Here is a 14190-nt window from a genome sequence, read left to right as displayed (position 1 = left end):
TGGATAATGCTAGATCAAATAATACCCTTCTTTATTTATTTAGGCTGACCCCTAACCTGCTATGTAGCCTGAACATTACCTTGAACTTCTGATCCTTCTGCTTCTAGCTCTTGAGTGCTGGGGATTGTGTGTCATCATGCCCAGTTTGTGCAGAGCTAGGGACAGAATACAGGCCCTAGTGCATGCCAGGCAAGCACTTTACCGACCGAGTTATAGCCTCAGCTCCATCATTAAAGTTTTGGCCCTGTAAAGTGACTTTTCCAAAGGACTGTAGTGTTTGTTGATGTGAAGCTAGTGTTTCTTCTGACTCTCCCAAAGCACAGCCACACATGGTATCTTGCTGCTGCTTTGTTGTTCATTTCTGGATACAGTATGGCAGTGGGGCATGTGTTCTTGGCTGATGCTGACTGTAAATGTCTGTTAATATCCTTGGCCTAATTTCTTTGGATTGTTTGTCTTCTAAACAGTTGGGAAGTGCTGCTCACTTGGAAGGCTGTTTTCTTCCTTCATCTATTTTAGGATCGTTGCATCTTGGTTTATATTTGTTTGAATGAGTTTAGAGAAAGTTTAACCAGATTGGATGATATTTTTTAAGTAGTTCATGAGTAAAAACCTGTTCTACGAGACACTTAATTTTACTGAGAAATTAATTCAGAATGCTAGAACAATATTGACACAAACATAGGCAACCACAGCAGATCCAGGGACAGAGGTATTTTGGGTTCTTAAAGTATGATAAAGGTACATCTCAACTGAATGAAAGAAAATAATAGATTGTTTAGCAACTCAGTTTACATAGTAAGCATTCATCTGTTAGAAAATAATCATTACATCCTGACAAAAATAAATTTTAGACAAATCAGTGAGCCAAACTGAAAAGTTGGGTTCGTTTTTTGTTCCTATACTCCTGACCCTGAGGACCCAGGTCCTCATCCAGGTAAAGCTCTACTACAAAGCTACACTTCTGGCTCTAAATAGTTTTTGGAGTTTGCAGTGATCTTGATGATCAGGTTGCCCTTGACTTGTGATCTTCAGCTACTTCACTAGCAGGGTTACTGACCAGGGTCACCATGTCTAGCTGAATTCTTTTAAGAGCCTGAAGCAATTCTCTAATTTTATTCCTGCCAATATATTTATGGTGCTTTGAGGTTGATCATTAATTTGTGTTTCTTTGTAGAGTATAAATTTTCTGCAAGTATATATTCTTACTCGTTTGTTGTACCTTCATTTGGATGAGTATGATGTTACCACACAGTAGGAATCTGAAAAATTGTTTATAGAATTGGTGAATGAATTTATTTGTTCTTCTAATTCTGGAGTCCATTTTTCATTGTTGTGGAAATCTACCCATTTTAACTTGTGTCTGTAGCAGTAAATGCCACAGAGAGGCAGTGGTCTGAATTAGGATGCTGTTAGTGGATAGAGATAGCAACAGATTACATACAGAGTTAGTAGGTAATAGACTCTAAAAGACCTTAGTGATTGAATTCAGTCTGTTGAAATAGATCCAAAGACTCTAATTCCAGGTAATCAGCATGATCCAGCACCTCTAATCCAGTACTCTCTAATGACAAACTGCCATTAAAAGTTTTGTGGATTTTCCTCCTTTTTTTCCCCCAACATGATGGAATCTGGCTTTATTAGCAGTCAGGCCCATTGGTGGAGGTGCACGCCTTTAATCCCAGCATTGGGGGCGGGGGGGGGGGCAGAGGCAGGTGGATCTCTGCGAATTCAAGGCCAGCCTGATCTACAAGAGCTAGTTCCAGAACAGCCTCCAAAGACACAGAGAAACGTGTCTTGAAAAACCAAAGGGGAAAAACAATAACAACAACAACACCAAAAATAAACAAAAAAAAACAAGTAGCCAGTTTACTTCTGAGAACAAAGTAAAGGAAGACTCTGAACTCAATTTAGGAGGCAAGAAAATGTAGGAATACTTTCACATTTATCAGTTGTCTTTATCATGGAAGACATTAAGTAAAAGTACATTGATAGTTTGGGAGGGAATAGGCTTGGAGTTTAAGTAATAAAAGGAAGCATAGACTAGTATGTGGATAAAGGTTCTGAAAAGTTAGCTTGGGAAACCTTATTTTGAATGCTGACCATCAATAGAAAAAATGAAATAATAATTCTTTTTAGCTATTCAGTGGTATCTTTAGCTATTTTATGAATCTGGTGTAATAAGAGTAGCTTGCCCTGTCAAGGGAAAAGCCCTTGGTGTAGGGCCTGCCATCTCTTTATCCCATGGGCATGTCCTTAGGGATTCCAAGTGGCCCTCTGTAAACATACACTAAAGAATGAGTTGTGTTGTATGACTTTCTGTAAATAAATGAGTCTATTTGAATTGCACCTTGTACTTTAAAGTCTTTTCTTGTTTCAGTTCTCATTGAGCTTTATTGTAAAGTAAGAGATTAAAGTTTCTTTTCTACAACTGTCTCCATTTCTTGCAACCTGATAATATTATAGAATTTTATTACATTGCATTAACTTGTTATAAACTTCAGGGTAGAGCTAGTTAAATATTAGGCCTCCTAAATACAGCAAGTTATCTGTAGACCAGGACTGAAATATAATTTCCCTAATTTTCAAGGCTTTAAATATATAAAATTATTTTTTTGACATACATTCTCTCTCTCTCTCTCTCTCTCTCTCTCTCTGTGTGTGTGTGTGTGTGTGTGTGTGTGTGTCTATCTGTCTGTCTGTCTATCTGTCTGTCTGTCTGTCTCTGTCTCTGTCTTTCCTGAGACAGGGTTTCTCTGGGTAGCCATGGCTATCCTGTACCTAACTCTGTAGACTAGGCTAGCCTTGAACTCACAGAGGTCGCCTGCCTCTGCCTCTGGAGTGCTGGAAAGAATTTTTAAAGCCAAATGTAAATCATAATGTCAGCACAGGGATAGCCTTGAAATGTTTTCATCTTGTAATAAAGTATCATTGAGCTGGAGAGATGGCCTAGTGGTTAAAAGCACCTGCTGCTCTTTCAAGGACCTGTCTTTTGTTCCCAGCACTCACATGGTATTGTACAACTGCCTGTAACTCCAGTTCCAGGAGATCCCTTTTCTGACCTCCATAGGAATGGGTCACAGTTGTGCAAAGACATATATGCAGGGACTCACTTGTACTCAGAATAAAAATTGAATAAATCTTCAGAAAAAAAATATTGTAACATCAAGGCATGCCAAGTGGTACATATGCATATGGACATGTATAAGTAATAAATACTTGAAAACAATCTAAAATGTAACAAAATCTATAATATCACTTGTTATCTAGCTCAGAGAGCCTGCCGAACACTCTGACATATACCCTTCCCTTCTTTGTTACGTACGTACACACACACACACACACACACACACACACACACACACACACACACACACACGTCTAAAGTGGATATGCTTCTGTTATGTATATTTGAGAAAAATCTATTGTGGAAGTTAGTGATACTATCATTTACTTGGCAAAGGACAAAAAGCAGCAAAAATTGTAATCTTGTATTTTATACCAAGTTTTAAAACTTTGTTTCCTTGCTTATAAAATTTAGAAGGCTTACTATTATTAATGATTATTTTATATTCCTAAATGTGAATTAATCATACAAATAACTTTCGTAAGTATTCAGCCTAGTCCTAGTTGACCCCAGGATGCATTAAGTATATTACTTTTTATCATATTTACTTACTGAGTACATTTTATTTTTGTTCACAGTACCTGGTTATGGATTATTATGTTGGTGGGGATTTACTCACTCTGCTCAGCAAATTTGAAGATAGATTGCCTGAAGACATGGCTCGGTTTTACTTGGCTGAGATGGTAATAGCCATTGACTCAGTTCATCAGCTCCACTATGTACACAGGTGAGTTAGCCAATCTGTCATTCCATCTGGTTGTTAAGAAATTATATCTAGAAACAGCTCTGCTGCTGCCAAATTATTAATTATGGTCTTGATTACATCTCATTTGCAAATACTTTATTTTGAGATTGTTTTGGTTTTGCTTTTTACTGTTACTATTTATCTGCATTACTGAGCTGATGTGTCTACTTTTAGTACATGTACATAGACAATATCTACATATGCCCACTTGTAGTCAGCATTTTTGTGGAAAGCTTTGTATTTACATGTAATGTCCTTCCCAAAAGGAGCATGCAGCAGTTTCCTTATGGTTGGTTCTTATAAACTGATGTTAGAATGCTAGGCCATAAATTATAGACTTGTTATATAGTTTATTTTTCTCAAGAAAAGGCTTGGGCTGGGGATATTTCAAGGATGAGGCTCTGAGTTTGGTTCCCATGTAAGCAACATGTAAAAATCAGGACATGGCAGCATGTACCCACCAGGGTAGAGGAATGCAGAACCTTAGAGACAGTGGTTGGCCAGCAGTTTAGCCAGATTGATGAGTTCCAGGTTCATCTAGAGACAGTGTCTCAGAAAGTATGGTAAACACCCTAAATTTACCTCTGACCTCCATACACACATACCCACATGTACACATTCTTATGTACATACACACACAGGAAAAGACTTTAAAGGATTACATAGATATAAAAAGGATTTTTTTTGTTTAAAAGACACAGATAGTTTTGATGTTTATGGCATAACCTTATTATAAACTGTCAAATAATCATTTATACTTTTTTCTACATGAGTTAGGCATGGTGGTATATACCTGCAGTTGTAGCACTTGAGAAGTTGAGGCAGGAAGATCTGGAGTTCAAGACCTGCTTTTGTTATAGAGTGAGTTAGAGGATAACCTGGTCTATGTGAGATACTGTTTCAGACAAAACAAAACAAAAAAATGAAAACTTGTTTTTTTTTTTTTCTGTGTGTATTACATACCATTTATTATTGGATGAAAAAAGTAGGCCTGTTTACAAAATGGTTTCAAAATGTCAGGTTTTTTTTTTTTTTTTTTTTTTTTTTTTTTTTAACTGCTGAGTAATAAATACTCCATTGTGTAAATGTACCACACTTTCTTTATCCATTCTTCAGTTGAGGGGCATCTAGAGTGCTTCCAGTTCTGGCTATTAGAAATAATGCTGCCATGAACATAGTTGAGCAAATGTCCTTGTGGTATAATTGTGCATCCTTTGGGTATATGCCCAAGAGTGGTATTTCTAGGACTTGAGGTAGATTGATTCCCAATTTTTTTAGATCCCATAGTGGCTGTACAAGTTTGCACTCCAATCAGCAATGGAGGAGTGTTCCTCTCCAGCATAAGCTGTCATCAGTGTTTTTTATCTTAGCCATTCTTATAGATGTAAGATGGTATCTCAGAGTTGTTTTGATTTGTTTTTCCCTAATGGCTAAGGATGTTGAGCAATTCCTTAAATGTCTTTCAGCCATTTGAGTTTTTTTCTGTTGAAAATCTTCTGTTTAGATCTGTATCCCATTTTTTATTTGGATTATTTGATATTTTGGTGTCTAGTTTCCAGTTATAGCTAGATCAATAAGACAACAAAAGGGAATAAAGGGGGTGCAAATTGGAAGAGAAGTGAACCTTTCACTATTTGTAGACGATATGATAGTCTACATAAGTGACCCCAAAAATTCTACCAGGGAACTCTATAGCTGATAAACACCTTTAGTAATGTGGCAGGATACAAATTAACAACAACAACAAAAAATCAGTAGCCCTCCTTTATACAAACGACAAGTGGGCTGAGAAAGAAATCAGAGAAACATCACCCTTTACAATAGCCACAAATAACATGAAATATCTTGGGGTAACTCTAACCAAACATGTGAAAGACCTGTATGACAAGAACTTTTAAGTCTTGAAGAAAGAAATTAAAGATATCGGAAAATGGAAAGATCTTCCATACTCTTGGATAGATAGGATCAACATAGTAAAAATGGCAATCCTACCAAAAGCAATCTACAGATTCAATGCATTCCCCATCAAAATCCTAACACAATTCTTCACAGACCTTGAAAGAACAATAATCAGCTTCATATGGAAAAACAAAAAACCCAGAATAGCCAAAGCAATGCTGTACAATAGAGGAACTTCTGGAGGTATCACCATCCCTGACTTTAAGCTCTACTATAGAGCTACAGTAATAAAAACAGCTCAGTTTTGGCATAAAAACAGACACATGGATCAATGGAATCAAATTGAAGACCCTGATACTAATCCATACACTCCCGAACACCTGATTTTTGTCAAAGAAGCCAAAATTGTACAATGGAAAAAAAGAAAGCATCTTCAACAAATGGTGCTGGCATAACTGAATGTGGACATGTAGAAGAATCCAAATAGATCCATAGCTATCCCCATGTACAAAACTCAAGTCCAAGTGGGTCAAAGACCTCAACATTAATCCAGTTACAACAAACCTGATAAAAGAGAAAGTGGGAAGTAGACTTGAACGCATTGGCACAGGAGACCACTTCCTAAATATAGCACCAGTAGCACAGACACTGACAGCATGAATTAATAAATGGGACCTCCTGAAACTGAGAAGCTTCTATAAGGCAAAGGATATGGTCAGTAAGACAGAGTGCCAGCCTACAGAGTGGGAAAAGATCTTTATAACCCTACATCTGACAGAGGGCTGATAATGGGGGATGTCCTTCTGTATGCTAGAAATATATGTTTCTCTTATTGGTTGATGAATAAATGCTGACTTTCCATTAGCCAGGCAGGAAGTATAAGTGGGGCTACCAGACTAGGTGAATTCTGGGAAGGGGAAAAGTGGAGAAACAGTTGAGGGAGACGCCATGTAGCCGCCAAAAGAGTAACATGCCAGAGCATTACAGATAATCCACAGCCTTGTGGCAATACACAGTTTAACAGAAATGGGTTAATAATTAAAAGAGAGGTAATCACTACGAAGCCTGAGCTATTGGCCAAATAGTTTATAATTAATATAAACCTCTGTGTATTTATTTGGAACTAATTGGCTGCGGGACCAGGTGGGACTGAAACTTCCATCTTCAGACTTATCTCCAAAATATATAAAGAACTCAAGAATAATAACTTTGTTTTACTGAGAATTCTAGTACCTAGTACCTACTGACAATACCTAGTACCAACTGAAGGACATGAAGTTCCATATTTAAAGTGAGCACTAAATGCTTATCCTGTGATAGAATGTAGACCCACTTCATTGCATGTAAAAATCCCTGGAAGGGTACAGGTGAATGAGGCAAGGTATATAAACAATGTACTGTTTGATCAGTTGGTAGCTGCTAAAGCATAAAGTATGACTTTTTCCTTTTTGTGCTTATTGGATATAATTTAGTATGTGTCATTGCTAAGGATTTCTTCTTCTAGAATGAGTTTTGAGTTTTCAAAGGACTTTTTACAGGGTATGGATTAGATCACTGCAACATGACATCCCTTTTGTTAAATCATATTTAGGAACACTTGATGTGAATTGTGTCTATCACAAAGGGTTATATTAGTCATTATTTCTTTGAATATTTACCAGATTATATTTCCTGATAATTAAGTCTGATCCGCCTTTCCTTTTTCCCATTCAAGTTTTCTTCTTCTTCCTGTCTCCTTGTCTTCTTACTTTCCTTTTCTGTAATTGATCTAGGTAACATAAAGTAAGAATACATAAATTGATGCCAAGATATGAAAAGGAACAAAGACTCATAGTGGTTAAGACATTATATTTGAGGAACTGGAAACATGGTTCAGTGGTTAAGTGTATGTTCTCTCTAGCACCCACGATAGGTGACTGACCTTCACCTCTAACTTCACTCCAGGGGAATCCCTCTTCTTGCCTCCACAGTCACCTGCACTCAAACACACATACCCACACACAGATACATATGTATACATGTAATTAAAATAAAGACTTCTAGAGAAACTTTGTTTGGAAGTGAAGAAGGACAAGTTGATGGCTTAGTGGATAAAAGAACTTGTCACCTCCTGAGTTGAATCCATTGAAACTATGGTTTAAAGAGGGAACTCATTCAAGAAAGCTGTCCTCTGATTTCCACACAGACTCCATGGAATATATGTGCTCCCCCAATAGCAATAATAAATTAAACAAATTTAAAAATAAACTTCACCTGGGGAGAAAACTTCCCATTTCAATTTACAAGTTTCCATATTTTTTTTTATTGGTTACCTTTTCTTTTTCCTTGTATATTTTTTTCATGTGAAAAAACCCAAGTTTCAGAATAAGTTGAAATCTTTTTTTTAAATTCTCTAAGGAGAACTGCAGTTCTCCTCCCTCCTTCCCTCATGGCCCCCCACCCTCAATCCACTCCTTCTCTTTTCCCTTCAGAGAAGGGCAGGCCTCCCAGGGTTATCAACCAGATATGGCATGTCAAGTTGCAGTAAGACTAGGGCCCTCCCCATATGTGAAGGTTGGAGGAAGCAACCCAGTAGGAGGAAAAGAGGTCCCAAAATTAGGCACAACAATCAGGGACAGCCCCTGCTCCCACTGTTGGGAGTCTCACAAGAAGACAAGGCTTCTCAAACAGGTTAAGATTTCTAGGGTGACATCATGTCTTTTTGTCAATAAAATCTGTTTTTGAAGGTGAATTGGACAGATTTGGGGAAACGTAATGGTTTCATGTTCCTGTTTACCACCACCACCACCACCACCACCACCACCACCACCACCACCACCACGGTTCTCAGATAGTAGTTTATATAAAGCCTTAGAATGTAATATATTCTTAAAAATGCATCCCTAACCCCCAAACCAAAGACCAGAGTTAGCTTATTTCTCCATACTCCCATTTTCTCCTTGTATAATTTGTTCCATATTTAAGACTCACAATTTTATTATTCTTCTCTCCTTTATTTTAATGTAAGATAATGCCGTTAATTTAGACTAAAGCACACCTATGGACCATGAGAAATAGACCAGTGCTGTTTTAATAGGATTTGTTGAAATACCCTATAGTAAACTTCAGAGAGGGTTTCGTCCTTTGTCCCTTAGAACTTCATGAAGAATAGGTGTGGGCCAAGCCTTTTTCAGGTTTTGGCGTGATATTATCTCCTCTAGCATGGGTTTTTGCAGATTATTGGCCAGTTATCCACTTGGTATATGAAAAATCATTACCATTACATATTCTTGAACTACTTTAAAGCCTGAAGCTCAAGAGGGCCATAGTTTTATCAGTGTAGATTTTTCCCTCTTTACTATGGACACAATAATAGTTTTAGCAAAATTAAGAGATAATTTTAACATTCAGTACAGGTGTATTATAATACAGTATGCTTTTCAAAACATGTAGTATATAAAGAAGTAGTATAGTCTGACCAAAAAGTAAAAATAAACACATTCTTTTGAAAGTCACTCTTCCAAACTGTATGAACAGTACAGATGTGGGAAGGTGGGCAAGATGCTTATGCTTATGGAAGGAGAAATACAGGTCTTAACTTAGAACTCAGTGGCAGGACCTTGCGCAGCATTCTGACTCACGATGTTCGGCTTGTGGCCTATGGAGTGGAATTAAATAACCTCTCTAGTTAATTTGATGGTTAGCCAGAGTTAAAAATTGTTACTTTGTAGGTTAACTAATACTGACAAATTCACATTTTATTATTATCAGGATAATATTTGTGTGATCATACTTTTGGCTTCCTTTCAATGTATATAAGTACATTTTTATAAGATAAAGATGTGTGCCTTTTATAAATAATAATCTTGTTGTCTTGAAATAAAGCTCTTCTGAGATAGTCAAGTCTGGCACACTGGGCTGGAGTGCCTTAACCATCATGCTGTTCTTTTTAAGCCCAGTGTTATTTGCTTTTGATTAATAAGGAAAGCTAATGATTTTAGAAGCTTTGTAGCTAACTGATTATAGAGTGATATTCAAATTAGAGAGACCGGAATGATGTATTTATGAGGATAATGTAGAAGTGTCCTCCTTTCTAAGCACTTCTCTTACTTTGCATGGATTGTGAAAGTTGTGACTGATGTCTTGCCTTAGCTTACCTCTTCCTCCTTTGTTGACAGTGCTTGGTATCTGGTTGACCTGCTGCCCCCTTATTGCTATGTGTCACTGACTCAGGATTGATCTGAATGCCAGATGTCATTTTTGTTTCTTATATCAGAAAGTGTAATTCATTGTCCTGTTGTTACACTTAGCAGTAATGTGTTCTCCAAGAGCAGACACTGAGTCTGTATGTGTTATGAGAATGTTCATTAGGAATTAATGCCTACGGAAAGGAGTTGGAGGACCAGGATTGGGTGGAAAAAGAAGTCAGACAATTGCAAGCCAAAGCTTCAGTCAGCACTACTGTAATTCTAGAGGGTTTGTGACTTTCTGAGTCATTGTTAACTTGGTCAAAATTGTTAGTTCTTTGTCTTTCCACATCAGTTGTTCAGTACATATGTGCTGTTCCAAGACAGGGATAGGAATTGGGAAGAGGCTGTCTGTTGCTCTGAAGGAGATATACATAGGAATGAACACATCACACCATATTCCATAAGTATGTACAATACTGTGAGTGAAAAAATGATTATACTGAAAAGTAGCTCCTCTCTTAAGCTTGCTCTGCAGTGGCAGTGATATCTAGTTTCTCTAAAGCTTTGTCCTTCTACTATTTATTCCCATGTGTCTGGTATCATAACATCTAGTTTCAGGTGTTTCGAGACTTAGGAACTATAGACAGATTGTAAGGAAGGACTCGTAGGGACTCTCCTAACCTGACTCAGGATTGTGGCTCCTACTCTAGCACTGCTTTTCCTTAGGCTCTCACAGATCTGCTACTTCTTTATGCGTCTCTGTAGAGATAACATGGTTGAGACTTGGTAAATGCTGTGTATTGCTGAGCCAGAAATACTCTCTGTGTGTAACTGCCTCTAATTTTTACATTTCTTTGCTAATACTTTGATTCTTTTTTCTTCCCATTCATATGTACCAAATACTAGACAATCACATTTCCAGTATTCCTGTAAATCAAATGATGTATCATGTCTGAGAGATAAATGCTATACTGCTGAGCCATAAACTCAGCCCCTGAATGTGAACTTTAAAAATTCAGTTAGACATCTTTATGGCCCCCTTTTGTGTGGTGAATTAGAGACAGGAATAATGAAGTTTGTGACTCTGTCCCTTACATGTGCAGCAGGTGGTGCTTCCATGACGCTGTCTTAGAGTTGAGGAGGCTTATGGAACTTCCAGATGTAATGACACCAGCAACTGTTTCTTCTTTTCCCTTTCGATGAGTTCCTGTCATCTTGTCAAATGGCCTAGTACTCTGAGGCTAGAAGCCACACTAAGTAGGAAAACTGGAATTTGTGGCTTTTTTTTTTTTTAAAGAATAATTAACGCTCAAAATTTTTGGAGTAGTCCCTGCGTCCCAGGCTGCAGACCCTGCTGCATCCAGTTCATTGACATCACTTCTGTTTTCTTCTGAAGGAAGTCATGGCTTTATGAAAAGCCACTTATTTACTATTTCAGAGCGTTATACCAAGATGCTCAGGCTCATCTGCTCTTTATATATTCTAGGAATTGTTTCTGGGGGTAAAATGTGAAGGAATAACTAATAGAGACAAACAAAGAATAGAGGAAAATAGAAACAAGGCATTTATTGAGAAATAAGGAAATAATTTGTTAGGAGGTTGTAATAGAAAGGAATGTGCCAGTATTTTGAAAACATAGGGCAGTTGAAAACCGTAATATATAAGTGATAGGTTCATTAATGGCTACAAATAAATGAATGAAAGATGCAACGTAGTAACGTACAAGCATCCTGTCTCCATGAGTGCTCAGACTCCCTTCTGCCTAGACTGCCTCAGATTGCTCTTGTCTATCCTCCCTTTATATTCCTCTCCAGTGCTTGGATTAAAGGCGTGTCATCCAAGTGCTGGGATCAAAGGTGTGAGCTCTGTTTCTCTTTTAGACTGATTCACTCTCATGTAGCCCAGCATGGCCTTGAACTCACAGAAATCCATCTGCCTCTGTCTCTTGAGTGCTGGGATTCAAGTTGTGGCCACCACTGCCTGTTCTCTATGGCTTAAGTGTGTGGCTAACTAGTGGCTTAGCTCTGCACTCCGATCTTCAGGCAAGCTTCATTAGAGCATTAAAAAAAACAAAAACAAAAACAAAAACACTGCAGACTAAGTGGGCCTTCATAGCTCTTTCTGTATAGAAGGGGGAGATAACTGTTAACCAACCAGTAACACTGGGTTTAAAATTAAAATTGTTGTGGAGACCCTAAAGGTGAATAGAGATTTATGAATCGAGACTTTTCCTTTCTGAGATGTCAGGAAAGCCTTGTATAAGGATTGTTATTTTTTTCCTTTGATTCTTTTTTCCTACTCTTGATTTTCCAGAGCGCTGAGGTAACAGGCAGTTAGTTCTAAATGTCTTCTCTGTAAGCTGTGGCTGAAAGATCACAATGGGAATTACAAAATATTTATAATGAAGAGAAAGTAAAAGTGCTCCATATCAGAACTTGTGGGACACAGCTCCAGAAACTGCTGCAGTAAAAGAAACTCTCTAATCTTAAACGAAAATATTGGAAAAGGAATGAGGTGAAAATGAATTAAGTCTCTTAACTCAGGAAGCTGGGAAAGATAACAAAATTAGCTTGAATTACAGAGAAGAAAAAGGTAAAATGAAGTTAATTAAAATTAATAAAAAATACAGAAGTAAGGGAAGAGAGCAATAGGCAAATATTTGAAAACCACTAAAACAAAAACACTTCATTAAAAGTCACTAGTTTAGTCCCTAGTGAGTTGTCACTAAAGACAGCTATCTGGTTTGAATCTTGCTAGTATAGAACATGGAATCTGGAGGCAGGCTGTCTGCCTGCAAACCTTGGCAGAGGCCTTGAATGTAAGGTCAGGTGTCTGAGCTGCTCCATCTGTAGACAGGGTAGATGACTGTACCCACCTGTGCAGCTGTGGAGAGCTGGCAATTGCTTTGGGAACTACATGGAGTGCAAAGCAGTAAACAAGGTTTCAGTTTTAATCTTATAAAAATGCAAGAGAAGCTGGGTGTGATAGTTCACACCTATAATTACAGCACGATGGAGACGCAGCAAGTAAGTTACCAGGAGTTCAGTACTAGTCTGGGTGACATGGTGAGTTGAGGTTAGCTTTAACAATTTCAAAGGTGAAATTGTGCCTTAGAGTGTAAGCCAACCAAACGACAATGGCAAAAATAACAAAAATACAAGAAATCAATATTAGATATGGAACTACTAATACAGTATATAGATTTCAGAAGTCACCAGCTACATTCTAATTTGAGAAGTGGATAAAATAAATATCTAATTAGAAAAATCAACACCACTGAAATACATTTTAGGAGAAACAACTTGTGTGGGAAAGCTAAAAATACTTTATAAAATGAAAAATGTAGTATAAATCCCCCCCAAAGTTCCATTATCACATCTACAGCAGCCTCTTACTTTCCCTGTATTTTAAAGTGAGGTACTTGTGATAAAAGTGCTGCCACTAGAGTGCACAGTGATGTGTCTGTGTGCTGTGTCACTAGAGTGCACAGTGGCGTGTCTGTGTGTCGTGTCACTAGAGTGTACAGTGGCGTGTCTGTGTGTCGTGTCACTAGAGTGTACAGTGACCTGTCTGTGTGTCATGTCACTAGAGTGTACAGTGACGTGTCTGTGTTTTGTGTCACGAGAGTGTATAGTGACGTGTCTGTGTGTCGTGTCACTAGAGTGCACTGTGACGTGTCTGTGTGTTGCGTGATCATCTTCTCAACAAAGAATGCTTTCTTCCCCAAAAGCACCCTACACAGAATGAAAATTATCATAGTACTTTTATTTCCAGGAATTACTGAAGTGATAAAACCTTTAGAAAGTTTTAATGTGAATCACAGCTAGGATGGAATCTGTAAAACCCAGTTTTTAAAGAGTATTCTTTAAAAAAGAAATTGAAGTTTTTTTCATGTGAAAAGGCTGCCTGATTATTTTCCAACTAAAACTTAAATGTATTTATTTTTTTCAGAGACATTAAACCTGACAATATATTGATGGACATGAATGGACATATTCGGTTAGCAGATTTTGGTTCTTGTCTGAAGCTGATGGAAGATGGAACGGTAAACAAACATGAATTCTGCCCGTAGACATTCCCCTTGCCAGGTCTTCTTTCTCTGTTCTAGAGACTCTTTGCTTTCACGTCTGCCCCTCAGTCGTCCATTTGTCTGTGCTTCACCTCCTTTCACAAAGCGTCAGTCATACTTGCTCATAATACTATGCTCAGAGCATCTTACCTGCCTGTAATAACCAGCTTGAGAATGGTGC

The 14190-nt window shown here is 37.8% G+C and overlaps 1 protein-coding gene across 4 annotated transcripts in view; it reads left to right on the top strand.

Moving 5' to 3' along the window:
* Window positions 1-14190, top strand: part of Cdc42bpa (CDC42 binding protein kinase alpha) — a 184316-nt gene that overhangs the window by 65929 nt on the left and 104197 nt on the right. For all 4 annotated transcript variants that reach the window (XM_027418850.2, XM_027418849.2, XM_035445641.1 and 1 more), the window contains exons 5-6: window positions 3706-3854; window positions 13892-13985. In XM_027418850.2, the coding sequence (XP_027274651.1) occupies window positions 3706-3854; window positions 13892-13985 (243 nt within the window). The remainder of the gene's footprint in view (window positions 1-3705; window positions 3855-13891; window positions 13986-14190) is intronic.

Source organism: Cricetulus griseus, chromosome 5, assembly GCF_003668045.3.
Source record: "Cricetulus griseus strain 17A/GY chromosome 5, alternate assembly CriGri-PICRH-1.0, whole genome shotgun sequence".
Classification (NCBI taxonomy): Eukaryota; Metazoa; Chordata; class Mammalia; order Rodentia; family Cricetidae; genus Cricetulus; species Cricetulus griseus.
Note: the sequence above shows the minus strand (reverse complement) of the source record. Positions and strands in the feature narration are given on the sequence as shown.